This window comes from Anser anser (assembly GCF_964211835.1).
Source record: "Anser anser genome assembly, chromosome: 10".
Lineage (NCBI taxonomy): Eukaryota > Metazoa > Chordata > Aves > Anseriformes > Anatidae > Anser > Anser anser.
This window is the reverse complement of record NC_139730.1, coordinates 8,838,563-8,861,142: the sequence shown is the minus strand read 5'-3', so window position 1 is coordinate 8,861,142 and position 22,580 is coordinate 8,838,563. Positions and strand designations below refer to the sequence as shown.

Below are 22,580 nucleotides of genomic sequence, written 5' to 3'. Positions count from 1 at the left end.
AAGACCCTTTCAAAAGGTCCAAAGCCTAAATCTCCTTTTAGGAAAGAAGTAAAATAAAATTGAAATTTCTTACCAGTAAGTCCAACCTTCTTCCTGCACATGAAACAGCGATTCTTTTTCTGTTTTGGTTTGTCAAGTGACTTGTCTTGTTCTTCAGGTGTAGGCTCTGCGTTCTCTGACACTGAAGCTAATATTAAAAAGTTGATGAGAACAGTGGAAAAGCATCTCTCTCTCTCTCCCCCCTTCCCCTGTTTAAGTCATATGATAAATCCCACATTGTAAGTTTAGGCTCTGGGGTTAGCAATTTTGCTGCAACTTCCATGTCTGAAGTATGATGTACTCACAGCACTGGTACTGGAACTCCCTCCCTCCAAACCGTCAGTCTAATTCATGAAGAGAATTCCCTGAACACTCATACAAAACCCACAGTACAACAATACCATAAAGGAAAAAATTGATGTCCATCCCTTTATACATCAGAATAATTAAAAATTAGGTTAAGATCCAGTGCTACCAGATTTCGGAAGAAAATGAACATCCAACACCAAGTGTTTCCTATTGGTGTTACTGGTCTGTTTCCTAAAATCTGCCTACAAAAAGTGTGAGAAGCTTTGCATATTATTAGGATTGGTTCAGAAAAACATTCCCTTCCAAATGCTGAAGCAACATTATTTTTTGCTGAAGGCTGCAATACTGAAGCCATACAAAGTGCAGTGTTTCAGAACAGTCTCTACTACTGTGATGCTGCTGCTCGTGTGCACCTGGAGAAAGCCTACACAGGGGCTCGTCACTAATTAGGGGTAAGATACTAATAGCCCAAGATGCACAGAAATATAAGGGGAACTACACTACCCTGAAACTCAGGAGGTAGGTAAACACCTATCTCATTTTAAAGAGATTTGCTGGGACAACCTTCAGATTACCTTTATATTTTCCCATGTCTGAAAGGGACAGGTTACATGGAAGATTATAAACAAGTAACCATAGTATTTGCCTTACCTAGGTAAAAATAGATATTGGCTGGTTTTCCTCAAGTATTTGCACATTCCTTACATTACAAAACAGAAATAGAAACCAGAAAAAAACACAACACTTAATTCCAAGAAGTGCTAAGATCCGAGCTCTGCCAAGCAGCTATTGCTGTATGACAGGAGGACAAGTTACTAGTAAGGTACACAGAAGCTAGGAGTATTTGCAGCAAAAGAGGGAAAGAAGAAAAGCAAGCTCCAGCTCAGAGGAGCATCAATGGAAGCAGAACTAGAACCAGTGTGGTAAAGAACAAAATACAACAGCAAGCCCAGACATTTGTCAGGAAATAGCTGCAGGCATCTCTGTGCAGCTGGACTTTTGTTAGGCGCAGACTGTCAGATGCATCAAGGACCTTGCTAGTTCTGTGCCAGTTGACAGCAACTCTGCTTGATAATCCAGGTGGTTTTTGCTCTCCCCTCTCCTCATGCTACTATTTCATTTTTTGGGCGGTGGAGGGTGGTTAAGGAAGTGGCACTTTGTCTTTTTTGTATTGTACCAAAACATGGTAGAGACATCAACAGCTAGCAAAATCTCTGAACAGCAAAGACTTTGCACAAGTGAGTAGCATATTTCAAATGTTAAGATAGCAAGGACAGGCTATTAAATATGGTTTATCAAACCATTTTAAAATCATCATCTATGTCGCAAGCAGCAGCTTTTTCTTTTCCTGAAATTTATAAAATAATAGTTTGCAAGTGGCTTTACATGGCTGTTAAAGGGCAAATATGTGTGTGGACAGATAACATTAAAAGGTTTGCAAGGTAAGTATAAAAGCAGTAAGGATTAAAAGATGTGCGGTAAGTATCAGAAGTAAGAGTTACTGAAATGAACTCTTGCAGTGTTATATGGAACAGACATTCCTGTGTTCATTAATTTGTTAAGAAAGCTTTATGCCATAAATTGGCATTTAGGAGCTAAAACTCTCCGGCTTGCATCTCCTCTTGTAGCAAGATCCAGTTATTTCAATATAAGTTTTACAGAAAGCCTCTAACTGTTAACCAAATTTAGGAAAAACTGGCACTGTTCCCTGCATAACAAGGCTCTAATACATACATAGATCTTCTTTGTGCATATGAATCTCACACTAAAAAAGGTTTAAAAATATTTAAGGGCTGCTGCTTTCTGTGGAACCGAGTGGGAAGATTTTTCTACTGCTGCCACGAGTCATTTTGTATCTACTGTAGTAACCATAAATTTTAGATCCGTTTGCTTTTCCATGGAAGCCAGAGATTTAACTCAAAATCCTCTTTGATAATTATAGATGTCCTGACTACTAAACCACCTTTAGATAACAAGGCACCAGTGCTTAGTGCTCAGTCTATAAACTAAACATGATGAACACAATAGAAAAAAGCCAGGTAAAGTGCAATACCACCCCGCTTGGAGCTTGCAGGAAATATGTTGCAACCACTCCCAGCTGCTGTACTTTGTCTGGATTCCAGGATGCTGCTGCCTGTGTTGCTTGAACCGGTTCCCTCCCTTCCCCCAGCCCCAGCTCTGCCTTTAGCTAGAGAACAGAAGCACTGGCAGTACCAGTACAAGCTGCCAACTAGCCGAAAAAGAATAAAGCATGAAGAAACACTCATTTTTCTGCAGGTGACAAGTTGGCCTGCCTGCTAGAAGTTCCTTGTTTTACAGAACATGTTCCTAGCTGATCAAAACAACCAGAGCCTGGATTTCCTCCTAGAGGCAGAAGCTTTTGCTACTGCTTTGCTTGTGCCAAGCCTGCTTGAACTTCAACATACTCTGACTGACCATGAAAACAACACCTAGGAGATGAAGCACGCTTCAGTCCTTGTATCCCTGCAGGCTCAACACAGAACCGAGCGCATTTGTTGCAAAGCTCCTGACATTTCTTCTGTTCTCTTCTCTCCCCCTGCTCTGGATGCTTTATGTTCGTTGCCTCTGTATTACCAGGCAGAGTTTCTGAAAGAAAAAGGTTATTCCCACAGGAAGGGGACTAGCAGCTATATTTACCTTTTAAGTGTATCTGACCAAACCTAGGAAGAAGAATACTGTCTGTCCCAAATGAATGCAATGTTTAAGGTTAATCCTAACCAGATCACTACTAACATCTCAACTACAAACTGAAGTAATGAACCTAAAATACACTGCACCTACAAAAAGACAACAGTAGGTTATTGCTGCATTCCAGTTTTGTGGTGGGTTTTTTGTTTGCATTTTTCCACCCACATGAGCTAAACAGTGCAGAGGGATTGTTTCAGTCTCAGATTAAAGATGGGACAAAAGGAGGAATCAAGTTTCTTACCACTTGCACTTCACACTAAGTTTCTATGCAGTTTAGAAAGGCTTGTTTCCTCAATTTCATCCACTTGGATCAGACCAGCATTTCACTAGCACAGACATAAAGAACTTCTTTAAAAGCTGAGTGTAAAAGAATGCAAGCACGTTCCCCTAATTTTCCTCAGAAACCTTTCACCTACACTCTCTTGAACTACTTCGCTCCCCTTAAAATTTCATTACTGCAGCTAAACTAAAACTAGCAGCTGAAAAAAGCACCCAGCATCCTCTAACTTCTCAAACTTTTGCCAAACAACCCGTTACAATGTAGGGAAAAGCATTTTCCCTCCTCATCCCGTATTTTTCATCTTGAGCCTACAGGTGAAGACCAGGAAGATAAAGTCCAGTAGATATTATGGTCTGAAAAAAGACTGGATTCAAATTCAGTTCCTTCAGCCAAAGGCTGATAGCTGGTAGCTCCAGCTTTTCCTTGAGGTGAAACTCTTCAGATATCAAAGCATCTAAGAAACTATCAGAAAACGCAAGCCTCCTTTATCTGACCCCCAACTGCCTCAGAACTGCTGCAAATCTTATGCAAACTGGGAAAGCAAACCTTACTTCCAAATCTGAAAGCTACATTTATATTCCATCATAAGGCTGGGATTTCCCCTGAAATTTTTTTTATGGAATAAAACTGTATGTAAAATTTTGTATTTAAAAGATGTGAGGTACGCCAAGTTTTCACTGATATTGTACAGGAGAAACTCTCAAACAGTAATAGAAAGTGAGGCTAAAAGTGATAAATGTTTTGTGACAAGAGGTAAAACACGAAAGATCAGTTACTCCCATAGAAACCTGGAGAGGAAGATAAAAATGAAAGACAGGTAAGAACAAAACTAGCACCTGAAAAGAAAAAAAATATGCAAAGGAAAAAATGTATTAAAGCTACAGTATTTATTTGCATTTTTTTTAATAATTCATTTACTAAAACTATTGACTACAAACATGAGTTATTTCTTATAAATATGAACTAGAAAGTAAAGTTTGCCAGAAAAACCACATCACTGAGCTACATGAGTAGCCTTAGGAGAAAAGCAGAAGTTAAAAAAATATATTCTACTACATATGTAAGAGTTTGTACACAGTTTTAGTATGGAAGCACTAAGTAAAAGTTTACATAAGATAATAGAACATTTAAATAAAAGCACACTAACCTACAGAACTTAGTTTAAACCTCTATCACGAGCATTTCATCTCTCCCTGGATCATTCATCTGGTAAATCAGGCTATCCTACATCATTTTCTGCATCTGTATCAAAATTATACTCTACATCTATACTCTATACCCTACATCATCACGAACAGCCCTGATAAGGGCACTGTTCAACTGCAGTTGATGCCATTAGTACACTAGAATTCAAATTAGGTCCAAGTTATCTCTACGTAAAATTCTACAGATACTCATTGATTTTAATATTAAGCTTTTTTTTATTTAATATTAAGCTTTTTTATTTAGTCAGCAATGACAATTACTGACATGTTCTACCTCTCAAAAAACCAAACTAGTGCCGAGCCAGGTGATTTCATTGAGAACAACAAACATGCACCTTCTAGCTAATTATTCAAGTTGGTTAAGCTTGATTTTTCAAAATACTAACAGTGCCATATTGTGTTATCGATTGAGTTTTGCGTGCCATTATATGGACCTTCCTAATTTACAAGGTGCTCAAAAACCAGATCGGCTCTCTTGGCACTCAGTTTTCAGCCTCAGAGGCTGAGAGCTCACCCATTAATATAGCTTGTACTTAGATCCCAATGCTCTTGAGCTGCAAGATCTCCACTAAGTACATGTTGGAATAATCCTGTTTCCCAGGACAAGTTTCATTTATCTTTAAAAGCATCCCTGAAATATAAAGTACACATCCTAACCTGGATGTTTTCAAAGACTGTTAATCCCAGAGCAGTGAAATGCCTCGCTTGCAGGCTTGCCAGGAGTCAGCCCCATTAACCCACTGGCTAACAAATAAGGAATCCTGACTGTCTAATTATAACAGTGCTGTAATGAGTGAAAGGTACAGCAGTCCATGAGACACTTCAACTGAACTGAACTCAAGAAATGCTCCAAATAGAAGAAAGCTGCTAGAAAAGCTGGACTGTACCTACTTTAATGTGTTTCATTTTAGGTCACCTTTAATGATATGTTCATAAAAACATTAAATTCAAAATAAAAATATCTATTAGCCACTATATAGCATCTGGGCTTTTTGCAGTGTTCAGTACCCACAAGCATTATGACAAACACTATATGTAAAGACTAGATTTATTAACATATTCTGTAATTTTTCTTTATTCCTTTCAAACAAATTCAATGAAGAGAAAAATCTCAACTGCTCTTTGGGATTTTAGCTGTGTAGTTTTAGCTTCTCTGCGAACAGCATGGACTGCGTGCACACAGCTCAAGTCCCATTTATGTCTGCTTTAAAACAATCTAGGAAACCAAGCATTCAGCTAATCTTTCATTGATTTTATATACCAGTAAATTCTAATAAATGTTAAGTAATGGGACTTCGACCAAACAACTGCAGTAGACTAACTTATTATAGTAGTACAAAACAATTTGCTTCAGACAAGTATTCTAATGAAGCAATATTTTTCAGAATAATAAATGCTGAACAAGTGATTGAATCAGACAATTTTATTTTTTGTTCCTCCCCCGCATCAACACGAGTAGAATTATAAGGTCTTCTGTCTGGGACCAATTCCCACAATACCGAGACTTTTTTTTAAACACTACATAGCTAGACAATGCTAAATAACTGATTCACACATTTCTATTACATTCTTGTCAGCTGCCTAAAATTCAAATTCTGAACACTGTGAGAAAAAAAAAGTCTTTAGGATGCAGAATTGTGACAATTCAATTAAGTCCACTTAGCATTCATTATAAGTTGCTTTCTTTCCAGACTTACACTTTAAAAGTAGAATATTAAAACTGGAAACACTAAATTTCAGATGATTTTCAGTTAAGGGACAGCACAGAAGCACTCTTCAGAAAATGGGGCTGACCCTGCCACCGTGAGTTATAAATAGAGATTGTAATTTAGAACTGCAATTACGTGCTGATGTTCTTAGTTTAGAAATCATTAAGGTACAAAGAAAAGGACACAGCTGAAGTACTCTAAACACCAGACATGGGTTGATCCTTGAAATGTGTACTGTAAAATAGGAATATACCCTTGAAATCAAAGCTTCTAGTTGAGAAACCATCTTCTCCTAAGAAGAATTAGAAGGAGCAAACATTTATCCAAAGGGCTAAGAAGAGACGTTCTTCCGGAAATTTGCTGGGGTAAGTCTTTTCACATGCCCAAGTCACCAAACAGTACCAGAACCAAAGATTAGAATACTCTTCCTTCTGCCTCCAAGTGAAAATGCAGTACATGCTACAAACCCGGAGTTTTGATTTACAGCTAAGCCAAGCAAGCAAGATACATATGTAAACAGAGGCACTAATTCAGGCACTGGATGGAAAACAAAGAATCATGAGACTAACAGGTTGTGGAAACTTTTGAAATAGCGAGGGAGAAAAAAAACATGGTCAAAGGAAAAACAGCTTACAAAAATTGACTTTATATTGCCTGATACATACTATGTCAATACCAGAATAAACCTGTAGTGCCAGATTTGCATATCTGCGGTGTTTGTTCTACTTCTGAGGTCCCTTGCAAGGGACATACCTGCATAGGAGCTAGGTTACACTTGGTACGCAGCACATCCCAGTTTGTCTATAGTGCTGAGCTGAAAGTAAAGCTATTTTTATTAGTGAGCAGTATATCAGCTGAAAGCCTAGCTTGCAAATCTACCTCCACTGGGCAAATATATATGACTTTAGAAGCATAAGCCTTTTCAGCCCTTGCTCTTCCCGCAGACCAGGTAGGGTCAGATGTCATTGGTCTATATATTAAGAGCATGCCTTGTGTGCATTGTTAAAGCTGAGGCAACAAAAGCTTTCAGCTCCAGAAAACAAAGTAACAGGTATTAGAACATACATCTAGAATAGATCAAGACTAAACAAACATTTGTCCAATAACTGACTTCTCAAAGGCTAGTACAAAATGGCACTAGCATTACAACCTTTTCTAAGTTTCACAGCTACTGCTTGTGTGACCAACAACGTGGCCTTTACTCAGCACCAAGGAGGTAATAGCCACAAACAATGACTTGACTATTCTGCCCTATAAAAAGGGAGAATTCATGTTTAGTATAATATCTGAAATGCAGAACTTCAATACTGGAAGTTCAACAAAATAAACTGTATTTATCAACTTTAAGTGGAATTGTATGCTCTATTTATGGGAAAGCCCAAAGAACTATTTAAAGACAAGTCCACAGAAACAGAGCTCTACTCACTGAAGCGTTAGCTGTGTCAGCAAAAGAAAAAGCAGAATACTTACTGACTTACCTTTAAATCACTTTTATAATGTCTGCAGATTACAGGCCTGAGCAGATTTTGTATGCTATCTGTTATGTTTGCATTTTCCTAATAAATGCTATTAAAACACTTTAGTTTTAAGCTCTGCAAGCCCGTACATAAGAATCAACGAGGAAAAAAAACACTTTACACTGTAAGAGCAATAAGATTTTAGGCCTATATACTTGAAGTGAACCACTCAGTTATTTTCCTTCAAGCAACCAGAGTGCATAGTTCCGCAATTTTATCTTTGATAACATTAATTTCAGTGGTTTAAAATATTACACCACAGCCAATAAAGTTCTTAGGTGAAAGGCTCTTTTGCAGGCATTTCACGTTTATACTAGAGAATAACACTGTTCTTAGCTATGTCTTAACATCCTATCTAACAAATATGCTTAAACTTCTGTGATATTTGCCCAACCTGAAAATGACTATTTTGGGAAGTAATATATAGTCAGAGCTCTATCTGCATGCAGCAGCTGTGGCACAAAGACTTAACAATAGGTTCATTTATGATGTGCATTTCTAACCCCAATTAATAAACCTGATGCAACAGATACTGAAATCCACAATTAAAGTTAGAAATTTCCAGTTTAAGGCTCATATATTAAAAAAAATCCTTATTTTGCCATCTGATTTTACAGAACATTTGGTTTTGAGAATGAGCCATCTCTTGAACAGGAGTGTATTATGAACACAGATTTAAAAACATTATTCATAAGCTCCATCTCTGAAAACTAAGCACCAACCTTGCAAATCTTCTGTCTCAGGTACTGTTTTGTCCACAGCCGTACTATCCGGTTGGGATGATGCTACAGATTCTGTTAAAAGTGACTGACTTGACACAGGGCTAGAAGGCAAAAAAAAGTTGTTATTTTTAAACAAGGCACATCCATATCCTAAGAGCATTCATTAAAGAAATACTTTAAGTCTTGACAAGAGAGCATGCCAAAACTTTTCACTCTGAAGTTGCTTCAGTAACCACTAAAAAAAAGTGTTACGCTAAGAATACCAGACAAGCTGAGCTGATGAAAAATTAAACATTTTTGCATTCACTGCATTCGTAGTGAATATAGTAAGTCAGTTCAACTACCAAAAAACGTTTGGGTCTTTCCCCCCCCCCCCCGCCTCTTTTTGTAGTTTGGCATACTATCCTTCCACACAGAAGCAACAATGCAACATTCAAAGCGCAAAGATTTCTATAACATACGCCATCAAGATAATTGTAGAGGAGCTACTTCTGGTATTCCAGTGATACGAACAAGAAAATTGCAGCATGTCAATGTTTCCAGCAATAAAGAATCTGCAGTTGTACGCAGAACCCCTTGTATTTTTGCAGGGAAAAAGCAGTGATGGCCAAATTTCTCAACCCTGTCAGCCATACTGCTAAAATCAGTGTGGCTGAAAACTCAGAGGTGAATACCCTGGACAGTTATGGGAGACAGATTTAATTCTAGCAGTCACAGACAAACTGCTCACCAGCACTTCTGCTGTGGGACAAGGCCCAAGTGAGGGGTAAAACTATCCACTTGTCCAACTTATTTCTCACCTTCCTCTCAGGGATTCACTCTGAATTCAAGAAATCAGATTACCAAGCAGTCTATGAACCAACAAAGCCCTACCAGTAGTCCGTGATGCAACCAGGGCATCAGAACTGTAATTTTTAATTGCCAAGTGTTACATAGGTCTTGAACTGCAGGCTCGGTCACCTACAAAAGTCCATTTTCAATTTAGCAGACATTTCCTCAGTGTATCATAACTCTGAAGTATGACCAGAGCACCTACTTTTATTTCGGAAAAAAAAGTGCAAGTGATACAGATGTTTTAAAATGCAACTCTCAGAGCCACCATCCATCTTTTCTTCTGTAACCAATAATCAAGCTAGTGATCAAAAAATACTTTAAAAAAGTTTATACTGTAAAGGCTAGGTGGGAAAACAAACCCAAGGCACTACTTGGTTCACCTCTGTGCATTGACCTAGATGATTTTACATATATATTTATATACAATTGTATATATATATAAAAAACAGGTGTTTCTTTTCAAATACAGATTAAGTGTTATATCAGGGTAAGATATATACTTTCTACCTCAATTAGAAATCCCAGAATAGAAAGACCAAATACAGCATCAAGCATGGCATCTAGCACTCAGTTCATATGCAGGACCCAAGCATGAGATAACACCTCCTATAAAAAGCTAAGGAGCAGAAAACAGTCTGAACAGAATCAGTCAACAATAACAGACGAAATCAGATCTTGCTTACCCTTGGCCTGTCCTTTATTACATTTCAGTTTTTTAAATTAGCAGTAATATTTATTCAAACTCATTTCGCTTCCATAGTGTAACTAATGTTTTTCACTGCAAAAATTTCCAAAGCACTTTAAAAAAAAGGGTTGCTGTTGGTTATGTCTTCCTAAACTGAAATGCAGCTACCAAATAAATATTTAGCTTTCATAAATGGAAAGCACTTAAGTCTGAGGGATTTACAAAGGGCTGTTACCTCCCCTTGAATAATCCAGTTGGAAATTAGTTGTTTAATAAGACATCAGTTCAGCAGTACCACTTGTACTAAGATTCATACATCTTTTCCTCTGTATGCTCCACGTTTTGTGAAACTACTATTCCTTAACATATTATCATGCACTTAATGAGTACTAGTCAATAGCTTTCTGCCATTTTACAAAACCCTCAAATTTCTGGGATGGAAAGAGCTCTCCTTTGGTAAATATACAACCAACTGCACATGGCGGAGCTGAAAGACTAGCCAGACAAGTCTTTGTAGAACAGCATGAAGCTGGCAACACTCCTATGTGAGGCTAAATTCTAAAGACAAATTTACATTTGAATGCAAGATGTAGCTAACAGATCGGCTACTATTTACTGAGATCCATGCTTTAAATTTCTCAGTTAAATCTTACATGTTTTCCTAATCCAGGTCTTGGCATTTAATTATGCAGAGTCAGAGCACAGTTCATTTCATCATGCTGATTAAAACATTTTTATGTTCAAAAAGTAACGGACAGAAACGGCTTACCTTGGCTGCATAGATGGAGTTGATGTAGAATCTAAAGTTGACTGAGTTTCCTGGGCACTGCCTTCTGTGCATTGAACTGGTAAGGACTCAGTTATACTACTGACAGAAGTTGCTGGAAGGAAGACACTAATGTAAAATGTGTTACACTACTTCCTGGGATTACATAAATTACACAGTGCAATTATTCTTCAACCCCTGTGACACCAGCCCGGAAAGTAACTGAATCTCAGTCAATACCATAATGAAAAATAATTTTACAAGAAGTAATTCTGCTTGGCCATGTTTTGAACGTGTTCCAGCCCCAGGCCCCCACAAGCTCCACAGCACAAAACTGTAGTGCTGGAGCTTTAAAATAGTTACTATTTTCTGCTACCTCAAGTGTCTACAAACAGCCTTCTCAGGATAAACTCCAGTTTTCTGACATCAGTTTTATTTTATTAAATAAAACAAGATGGATCTGTGAGAAACAGTATTATTGCATCCTAGCATCACCTTAGGATCCATTCCAAAGTTGTAGAACCCTAGAACCCCAGATTTCAAGCAATGAAATCTATTGCTCTAATATTAGAAGTTAGTATTAAAAGTCAAGGAAGTCTTGAGGAGCACAACATGAGATTCTTGGTGTCAGCATCCAGCCAGCCAAAAGAGACATTTCAGGTTTTAGAGGGAAGCACTTCCTCTCTCTTCTTCCCCAAGCAGAAACATCAGAGTGAAGGTGAATAGAGAAAGGGTTCCTCTTTCTGAGGGAGCTGCCATGAATTTTAAGGGGGAAAGATCTCCTAGCTTATTCTTGGAGAGCAAATATAGGAAGAGTTCCTCAACCCACTGAAATTATCACAATCTGTTTTATACCAAAGTATATTGGGCCAAATAAGGATTAAAAAAACAAGAAACTATGACATTAGGAGAAACTTTAAGAAAAAGTGGAGGTTAATCCTTTAGCATCAGGCTACAAACCTAAATTCCTGTATTTTAAATGCTTTTCACAAACATTCCCCAAGCTAGATGTTCTCTCTACTGTCAGTAATTTCAGGAAGTGTGTTGATGTGGTATTTTTCTGCATTTTTATCACGACATTGGAAACAGCATAACATACTAAAAGTATATTAGCAACTTCTAAGCAGATTAATCACAGCACAACTACACTGTGAACATTTCACACAAGTTTAATCTAACAGGTAAAATACCTGAATAGGATCGAGTGGTTTGCTCTAATACTCCTATGCTTCCAAGCGTATTTAGTACCTGGACATGGTGAAGAATCAAGCTACAGCCTAACTTTCCATCTCAAATTTCAAACAGCACTACAATAGCATTACTTACCAGGAGGACTAATTCTACCATTACTGTTCTGCCTTTGAAGATGTTCTTTGTAGCACACTGAACACATGCCATTTGTACGAGGGTTCCCATAAAATCCGCAACCAGTGGAACAAAGCATAGGCACTTGGCTACGGTTGGTTTCTTGAGCCATTTTCCCTTCTTCTACACACCTGAAATTGAGAGATATAACCCATTATTTAGAGGCCTCAGGAAAAACTCTTTTACAGTTAGCGTTCAGAAATCTGGATTTCCCTAAGGTTCATCAAAGTCTTCTAGAAAAGACATTTATGGATAACCTAAAACTTTCTTCATAAAATTACCACAAATACCCCTCTTCAATGGTATTTGAACCTCCTAACTATTCTCAAATGGTCAAACTTGTGGATGAATTATTGATACCTGTCATTCACTGAGAAATTTTATTTATTTATTTTTTAACCAGTTGTAAAAGAAAAAAAGTTTCTCATTAAGGTACTAAGTATCTCAACACATTAATTATTCCATTCAAGATCAATTTAGGTCTACCATTTAACCCTCCTAATTAAAAATTAGACTGAAGCATAGACTATTTTAATTCTTGCAAGTCAAAACAAAGATTATCAGTATCACTGCTAATCAATGCTTCAAGTAATATCAGTATATATATCAAAAGCAGAGATAAGAAAATCCAGAGGGAAAGAGGTTTCAAGATATTTGCATATTTCACCAGTTGCCAAGTTATAAAACTAAATTAAACCACAGTCAGAAGTACACCAGGGTAAAAACATTTGCTTTTATATAAGATGTATTTGAAGCCAAATGGTAACAAGTTTCCCATTATTTTGTTTTTAGACAAATATCCTCAGCTCCTCTCACACCCACAACCATTGCATTTTGTTTTCATTTCCCAAAAGCACATGAAATTGATACCTCAAAAGTAAATCTCTGGGTTGCAAAGCTAGGAGCAACACAGAAACAGCCCAGTCTTCTGTTCACAGCAGTAAGCTGCTCTGCTCTAAGGACCACAAAGTACTCGAGACATAAGACAAGGGAGATGTACAGGCAGGAAGACAAAAAAATCTCAGTATTTTATTAAGCTTCAACCTGCAATTAAGGTTATTTCAGCTGTTTGACTGCACTCTCCCACCCCAATATAGAAGCATTTGATTTTGACACACAAAGCCCCCATTGACCTCAAATAGCAGCTAAATTTGATTTTGCTGAAGCATTGTACTTGTAGCTAAAAGAGCACTTTCATGCCTGCCTTTCTCCAGATAACCCTTTCGAATGAAGCTGCAAGTAATGCATGTGGGAATTCAATTCTTATGCTGGCTGAGCCCAACATTACACTTCACTCAAACGGCTCAGCTGAAATTAACACAAGTTTTCTCCGCTTTGGTAACTAAAACCACTTTAAAGGTGAAACCTTACACAAGTCACTCCTGGCATAGTACATTTAAGACTGAATGACTAATTAAAAAACGCTTTGGACAGAGTATTTCAATGGCTAATAGAGATTCGGTGTCACAAGGCAAGTATTAAACCTTTTAATTTTAGACAACAGCAGATTAAAAAACCCTACCATACTGACTTTCAAAATTTACTATGGTACCTGCTCAACAGTTAGCTTCAAGCAGCGTGCAGGAACTCAATAACAGCACCAGTTACTGCTAATTTTCATATTCCCCAACACAACTCTTGCTGAAGGGACCAGGTGCTAAAGCAATCACACAATAACAATTTCTAACATGGACTTAGAGCCTGCCCCAATTCAATAAACAAATTGGGAAAGATGCATAAGGATGCCCAGAAGAAGAACAAGAAAAGCTGGACTGAGTTCCAGCTCAGCCAGCTCCCGAGTTCATTAAGCAGTGGATCCAGCCACCAGGCAAAGCACAAACCAATGGCACGAAGCTCCAGAACACTCAGATCTCCAAGGGAAGTGCCAGGGATTCTTCTGAAGAGTTTTAATGAAAGCCACAGGAAGCGGAAGATCCTGTACTGGTTGCTAATATTTTGGGAATAAAATGGAGAAAAGAGTATTGAACTGATGCAATGTTAGGAAGTCGAATTAGAACGGGGTTGAACCTCTACAATAGCTTGTGGCATTCAGAAGGGGGCCACGGCATACACTGCCCCCACCAGCTCCACTGCTCACCAGGACCTCCGCTGACCCACCAACTAGATCCCCGAGCCAGGAAGAGAAAGAAAGCCATCAAAAGTCTTCTGACAGGTCAGTGAGCTCAATCAGTCCATGCACACAAACCAAGATAAACAAGCACCACGCTCAGGGGAAAAACTTGGGAAGGGATGTGAAGGATGGCATGCGAACAGGCGGGATGCCACACAGGGGACCACCCCTTTCAGCAGCCTGCGAGCTCCTGGGTGAGATGCTTGACCTGATCTATCTAAACCCTAAAGCCACAGAATGCCAAACCAGCACAATAAGCTCTTGTTGCCGAGCTTCTCACTCCCTCTCCCATGCTGTTCCCACCCTTTCAGTGCAAACAGGCACTGAAACAGATCAAAGCAATCAACCTTAGCAAACCAGCCACTCAAACGAGTTGCATCTGTCACGCTTGCTGGGCACAAGAGAGGGGTTAGGGTGGGAGACAGCAGCTGAAGACACATGGGGAACCACTTGTTTCAGCAACTGAGTGGGCTGAAAGCCTTAGGAAAACCATCGGCCAAAAGCAGGCGTTCAGAATACAAGGGAGTTGAGATCCAAAGTGCCGTGCCTCAGTGGCATTCCTGCCCCACGACTCGGGCAGGAGTCAGACAGCAGCAAGCACAGCAGGGTACACCTGCTGCCCTGCCTCTGGAAGCAGCCACTGAACAGATCACCGAACAGATGTTTGGGGGGAGCGAAGACTTCCCCCCTCCAGCTCCTGGCTCAACTTCAGAAGATGTGCTTCAAAACCGTCTGTAATTCCTCATGCAGGAAGATCCACGACGTTGCCGAGCCCAACCATCACGTGTAATGGTGGGCTGTCACGGAAATTGCACCGTAGCAGGGCTGTGAAAGGGGTAATCCTGCTCGCACAGCCCCGGCCCCCGCTGCGCGTTCCCAGCCCTTCCTCTGCACTGGAGCCGGCAATCACGAGGTGAGTCAGAGCAGCTCCTTCAGCCGATGGAGAAACAGCAATATTTATGCTGGTGGACTGGAGAGCTTGCAGATCCGACAGACAACCAACTCGAGAACCGACGCACGGTGCAAAGGAAGCGACAGGGTTAAAAACAGGACGGCCCTTTCTAGTGGCAGCAGGCCATTGCTGGGGATGAAGCTACTGTACAATACACGCCAAGCACATACCCTATCTGTAGTTTCAGGACTGGTCTCCTAGCTTGGCTCAAGTACAAAAGTGGAAGTAACTTCATAGCTGCAGTGACAGCAAGGTCTTGGGACCAACGTGGCCGCATATATGTCCCCCTCGGAGGTGTCACCAAACAAGCGTGGAACTTGTGACGCTGCTGGAGAGGTTTCCAGGCTCTGCCTGTTCCCTGCAAGCTGTGCTAGCACAATGCTCATAGGGTCACCCTGATACTCCGAATGCAGAATTGATTCATCTTTAAAAAAAACTTTTTACAATATTTTAAGCATGTTCCCTGCTGTGCTTTATAGTATAGCTGTATAACCAGTTGTACGAGCACTAATGCGAGGCAAGTGTACTAGAGGGAAGGGCAAGAGCCTTACACAATCTTCCCCCAACACAACCCCAGAACACCCACTTTGCTGAAGATTACGGAGGAGACGGCCTCTTTTCACATTAGCTAGAAATTGCTAAACTTAAGATGAGATTACCTCTGGTAATTTTTATTACTGCTCAATTCAAAAATACTCTTTGCTGCCACTAGAAGTCTGCAGTGCTGTGTGCTACCATGCTAAATCCTTCTTTTTCTAGCAATTTAGACTAAAATCTGCCCATTTCTGCTAGTTTTGCCATACAGATACCTTCCTGTATCTATAAGGCCTGACTCACCGAAATCTCACACACAAGTAAAACAGTAGCCTGCTGACACAGGTCCCACCGTTTGCTCCTCACCAGCACACGTCCGCAGAGGGTAAATTACTCTGCATACCAAGCAGCAACCACAAGGAACCATATAAAGGACATTAGTGATTATAACCATATAACATACACAGAGCTGAGGCTGTGGAAACGTGAGAGCTGGTTAAATCTGCTGGACGTCAGGCTTGCTGTGAAGAGACACACCTCTTCCAACACTCCACAAAGCAAGTAACAAAATACACGCATCCTTTCCCCACGGAGCGAGCACCATGATACTCGGCTTTTTTTTTTAATTAAAATGTGTATACGATATGAGTTTCAAATAACCAATACTCTAGCTTTACAGGCTTGAAACGTTAATCAGTAAGATCAGAGAGCAGCATTTAGTAGGATTAAACACACAAGGTTTAGGAATAATCTCTCTTTTTCCTCCCTCCCCTCAACAAGAAGAGAAAAAAATCCTAACTCTGCAGTCAGCTCTCTCTTTATCTGTCTTCCCCTAAGGAAAAGATCCCAAATTCAAGTTCTCCTTAAACTTCCTTTCCATTCTGGGATGTCCATTTAAATGGCATTTATTCTGTTTCCCTTCCAAACCTTTTCTGATTACAATTTTTTGCGTCTTATTCAACACTGTCAACACTAAGGAAAATCTCCAGTAGGTGCACAGTGCACAGGCAATTCCTACTCCACCACCGGTGCTTTAAGTTGTGAGGTTGTGTTTGCCATCCCTGCCCCATCAACCACCCCTGAAGTACACTTCTAAAATCCATTACTGGTATGAGAAGGATCCCTCCCCAGTGCTAAAGCTGAAGCTAAGGAGACCACCCAGCAGCACTCAGCTGCTTTGGCTGCGGTAGCAAACCCAAAGGCAGTCTGAAGCGCTCCGATGCCAGCTTTGAAAATACTCCTCAAAGAGAAAGCAGAGCATTTAGTTCAGGCTCCTCTCCTCACTGTCAAGGACGATGGATCAGTGCACTGACAGATCTCAACCGACACTCATCTCAAATCACTTAAAGGATGAGTCCAATTCTTAAACAAGTGATTAGAATATTCCCTCCTCTATCATAATCACCTTTATAATGGAACAGTTCTCAGCACTGATTTAACAAGCACCAGTGCTAATGGTCATCTTCCCCTTGTGCTAACGAAGCAAGGAAGTAACTATAAAAATGGAAATTGTGCTGCTTAAACATACAAACCTTCATCCCAGGCCCAAACAAAAGCCAGATATGAAGTTGGGTAGACTAAAAATGCATTTAATTCTATAGCACATGCTGGTATGGCTATCTAATGCCACCTGTATCACCACAGGAAAAAGGCGTGTTAGTACAAAAAGTAATAAATAGGAAATGCATTCCTCCACAGGCTTATCAAAACAAATGACAAAAAAGACCTAAGAAAAGAGCTCTGTTGAATCTTGCTGCAGAGTTTCCAAAGGGCTGTGTTAGAGGATACCAGTCCCCAGCAGAACCCACAGCAGCAGGGAACGGCTGCTCAGGTGTCACACTGAAAGCAGGACACTGCTCAGGGTATAAAGCCCCCAGAAGCATGAATCAATAGCAAGTTACAAAATAGTCCTGCTTTCTCTTTACTCTTCTGCTCTCTCCCAAAAGGCTCCAATTTACATTCACAGAGCAGATACTTGTAGCTGCTTTAAGGCATTGCCATGTCCCAGCAACTTGCTAGGGAGCCAAGAAGAACTGGCAGATTTGAATAGGGGCCTCAGTCAGTAAGGCTCAGCCCAGCTTTCTGGTTGCAGTCAGACATGTCATTTCATCTACAGCTCACCCTGGCTAAAACACTCCAGCTGGTTCAGATTTGCCAGCGTAGCTGCATGCGGAGTTACACTCTGACCCAGTTTCATCAGAACGCTCTGGGTTAAAAAAAAGTGAATATGGTTAAGGACCAACTATGCAAGCAGATCTGTAAGGGCAGTGACCTCTTTGTTCATGTAGCAGCAGAACACACAGCTGCTGCATTTTTCAAAACACAGGAGTTATCTAACTTCCTCAACACCCAGAGAATCCCTGCGTTTTAAAGCTTTCAGTTGACTCCAGTAGGCCCCGAGTTCTCCTTCTGCTCACAACTAAATGCAGCTTTAAATTGCAACTTGAGCTACTGAAGCAGATTTTATGTAATGACTTAATATTGAAAACATAATATTCAAACTAGTGACCAAAGACTTGCGTAACATGTTCTTGCAACTCACTTGACAAGTCATCTAATATCTACTTGTGTTCCAGTCTATTCCTGTTGAACAGCTTTTTATTTTTGTTTCATGCATAGACTTATTTTAGGATAAAAACAAGCACTTATATTAGGCACTCCATGCAGAAACTTTACCAAAAAAATGGAAAGAGTCTTTTCTCCACTTCTAATTCTAAGTAGCTAGCTAGTTCAGATCTTTCAGAACAAAAATTAAAATATAAGTAAAGTTTGGGCCCTCGAGAAAGCTACACTCACCCTACAGCATAAATCCCAGATTTAAGATGGGAGAAAGACTGCTTACTCACATAGTTCAGAATCACATTGGTAGAAAAAGCCACAACAAAGTGCAGTCTCAGAAACAGAAGGTGGACAGAAAACACAGAGTACAGGTCTTACGAAGGGAAGGAACATCAGCAACTTTCATAACTGCTCTGAGCCAGAGTACCGTACTAACAGCGTTACATCATTGCACAACCCAGGAACACTCGGTATAGACAAAGCCCCAGTGTTAAGGAGTTTATATTGTTAACTTCAGCTGCCTGCTCTTGCACTCAAGGTTACACGAGGAACAAGAGAACATTTCACGACCACCTCTTTGCTCTTAGTAGGGAAGAATAAAGATGCAGATTCTATACTGGTATCAAGAAGTTCGTTGATAATAAGGATTCAGCTTTCCATGCTTGCCTGCATACACTATTAATAGATGTTACTTTGTTTACTTGTGGCCATGTTCAACCTTTGCGAAGTACGGATTACGAGAACCAAAGATTAGCTTCTGTAAAACAAGGCACTTTAGAAACTCATTCCCCTCATACAAACGCATCAAGTTACTTGCAGTGACCTCTAAGTATGTCTACAAACAGACAACAGAAGCAAGTTGTTCTCGTCTCCAAACCTTTTACTACCTTCACCATACCAAATAAAGTGGCAATTCCACGATGGTCACCACTCTACTGAAGGCTCAATCCTAAAAATAATGAGAATGGTAACATGTATGGTTTATTGACTAGTACAAGGAGTCACATGTCACTTAGATGGGATTTCTAAGAGGTAGAGCACAGACAAAAGTTGTTTCATGAGCGTTGGAATTCCAGAAAGCTGCCACAGGGAGCTACAGGCTTTGGGTACCAGATGTTACCCCAGCAGCACCTTACAAGACTAAATGCAGTACTCTGTATAAAAACTTCAAGAATCTTCCTATCTTGGATGTATTTCACACAAAGACTAAAGCAGCAAAGTACAACTCAAGATACCAAGGTTTGTGTGTTTAGATGTACTAAAAATAGTGTTTGGATTTCTTAGTTCATCAAGACCAACACCGCAGCTTTATTAGCGTTAGGCCCTCGTGTATGGCATTATCCAAACTTTGTGAAATTCAAAGAGACACAAGTCTGGCAGAAGACCCAACAGCTGCTTCTTTAATTCTCATTCCCTAGCAGCACAATACCCTTGTAGACAGTCCCAGGTAAAGCAGGAAACTCCAGCCCAGAGAAGTACCTAGCAGCTTTCAGAAACACCACCGCTAGCTCAAAGCTTTGGCCTCTTCAGTGATGATTGTTAGAAAATCTAAGCTGACAAAGCTGCCTTTTCGGAGAGGTCAACCTAAATGCAAGTTAAAAAAAATAAAAATAACTGCGGAGCACAAAAATCACTTCTACCATTCAAGAGAAAAAATAGCCAGTAGCCCTTGGAGCAGGACACACTTGTTTACAGTAACACAGGACAGGGACCTTCAATAAAGATAACTAGTTAAACATTGAAAGCACCAAGAGCAACACAGTAACTACAGTTATTTTGTACAAAGCAAAAGACAACTTTTGCTTGAATTACAGGCCAAGAAAAGTGAGCAAGAGAAAAGAGCAGGTCATGTTTCTGGAAGCTGCTTTTGTAACGCTATCTCTGGGAGAAGTCCAAGAGGCATATCTGAGGAACGCAGGGAGGACACCGGCCAGCACCCTACTGGTCATGCTGTCCTACCCAACCACCCTTAGTCAGTACGCAAGCCAAAGGAGACACAAAGGCTTCTTTCTTCCAAAATGTGAAGTTGCACTTGCTTAGTTTAGCCTACCCAGTTCACCTACGATTTGAGACTAGAGGTAGCAGGTTCGTTTTCGGAAGATGGCTGTCTCTGACAGGAGGGCCACAGAAACCTTATGTGAAGTTATTATGGTGATAGAATACATAAACATGAATAAAAGAGCACAAATTTTAGGCAGTGCTGTTCAGGCGTCTGCTCAGGAGGAACAACGATTGTAGAGTTACACCCATCAGAAAACCAAACCATCTCAGTAACTGCTTTCCAGCAGCCTGCCACCTGAGCTTGCACAAACCAGTTTCCATCAAGTGTAGCTGAACTGGTGTCACGCTGCAGGAGCTGCTGGGTTAGCCCTCTTCTTCCCCGGCACAAACTCTAGAGAGTGCTATCTCATAGCTCTACTTTGGCATTGAGGTGCCTGGAGCCAAAGACTGCAGGAATCCTCAAGTTACTCTCCATATTTCTATCATAGCTCTATAAATTAAAAGAAGGCATGTCATTAATCTGTCAGGTTTCAAATAAATTCTCAAAGTGCTCCAGAAATGACAAGACAGCTTACTCTGAAACAGGCAAGAAAAAGCCACATTTGGCTTGCCTTGGCACCACACAGCGCAGTCAGCCATTTCAGAAATCAGGGGTTGGGTAAAATTAGAAGATCCTAAAATTCCCTACATTCCTTTACAATACCAGACCCAAGTTTAAGGGACGTACACAGAGGGCAACTCCATAAACTCTCTTTCATGCTGTGTTTCAAAACAGGTTTGGATTTACAAACTGATAAAAAATAATACGTAGGGAAGATTCAAACACTTACAAGATTACCCATATAATTACTAAAAGAATAGATACAGATTCAGTAATCGCTTCTTTTGATATTCAGTGAATAAGTAATCTTCTCACAATACAGCATAAGTTTCACTTATTTTAAGCATATCAAACCCAGAAGAGATAAAAGCCGCTTTAACACGAGTTCCCAAAATAGACAGCTTCTTGCTAACAAAACACCTGTTGCTGAGAACTGACAGTAAGCACAAAACACATTATAATTTGTTTTTGTAAACAGCACCATGTAGAATTTTAATTAGCTCATAATGCTACAGTTCTGCATAGGCCTAATGCTCAGGGAGGTCCTGCTCTAATATTAGGGTTCCTAGATGTTAATAAATAAAAGGATCATCATCATCACTTCTGGTTAGGGCATCTTGAATTCAACTTAACTTCCAAGAACATTGTGATTATCATGGATGATGTGTTGTTCTATTTAGAATGATGCACTATGTCTAATTTAAGTGTTCAAAATTATACAATACCCTTACTGTGGTTTGATGGGGAATTTAACCTAAAGCTAAAGCCTGTCCAAACAAACAGGGTATTTAGGGACAAGTTTTCAGCAAAAGGGGTGTAAGTATAATGTTCCCTGTGGCAAAGCTGCATTCCTGGTCTTTTGCAATGCACTTAAATTTAGCCAAGGATTCAAAGGTGCTACTTTGTTTTAACCCCAATGCGATTCCAGTTTTGTTGTTGTGTTTTTTCAATCGTAAGGGAAGCCAGCTTACATGATGCCAAACAAGTTACTGAATTGTCTAAACAGTAAAACCAATCACCCTGCACCAAACATACAAAAATATTACACAGCTGAGCAGCAGCCACCATGCTGGGCAACTGATATTTATCCATCCCTCAACATTTACTGCCACGTTGCACCAAATACATGGCTATATCAGCTAACTGGTCACACTAACCATGAAATCGTGTGTCTTTCCTTAGTTTCCTTTCAACTGCCACACTGCTTGAAACACTGCAACCAGTGAGCAGCCAAGTGCAACCAACAAACGTGCATCCAATTCGTACTTCCACCTAACCAGTGCAGTGGTTTCATGGTATGGGTAACTTAAGCTTAATGTCAGCACACCAGGAACTGATTTACCTCGAAGACTTTGTTCTTCCAGAGCCCGGAGGGGTTCCTGCATCTGGTTCACTGTGCAGCTCTACAGTTCTGTACCAGTAGAGTCAAGGTAGCATTGCTCTGCTGCAGAAAGGTGGAACTATCGAAGTGGTATTGGACCTCAACTCTAAGGCACAGCTTCAGCCATAGTGGAAGTCAAGAAAAGATGAAAGCTGCATATGGCACAAAGAGGCCAGGGTGGAAATCAGATATGAAATGCCTTATTGCAGCCTTAACTATCTGAGGTAGTGTCAGATTAATAGATGAAAAGTTAAAGAATAATCTGAAATTCACCAAGTGTA

At 40.0% G+C, this 22,580-nt stretch overlaps 1 protein-coding gene across 6 annotated transcripts in view; it reads right to left on the bottom strand.

Annotated features, from left to right (window-relative positions):
• ZFAND6 (zinc finger AN1-type containing 6) overlaps positions 1 to 22,580 on the bottom strand; it is a 37,551-nt gene that overhangs the window by 1,401 nt on the left and 13,570 nt on the right. For all 6 annotated transcript variants that reach the window (XM_083850661.1, XM_083850666.1, XM_083850662.1 and 3 more), the window contains 4 exons: positions 12,102 to 12,271; positions 10,779 to 10,890; positions 8,491 to 8,591; positions 74 to 187 (listed from right to left, as the gene is read on the bottom strand). In XM_083850661.1, coding sequence (XP_083706787.1) covers positions 74 to 187; positions 8,491 to 8,591; positions 10,779 to 10,890; positions 12,102 to 12,252 — 478 coding nt within the window. In that variant the 5' untranslated portion in view covers positions 12,253 to 12,271. The remainder of the gene's footprint in view (positions 1 to 73; positions 188 to 8,490; positions 8,592 to 10,778; positions 10,891 to 12,101; positions 12,272 to 22,580) is intronic.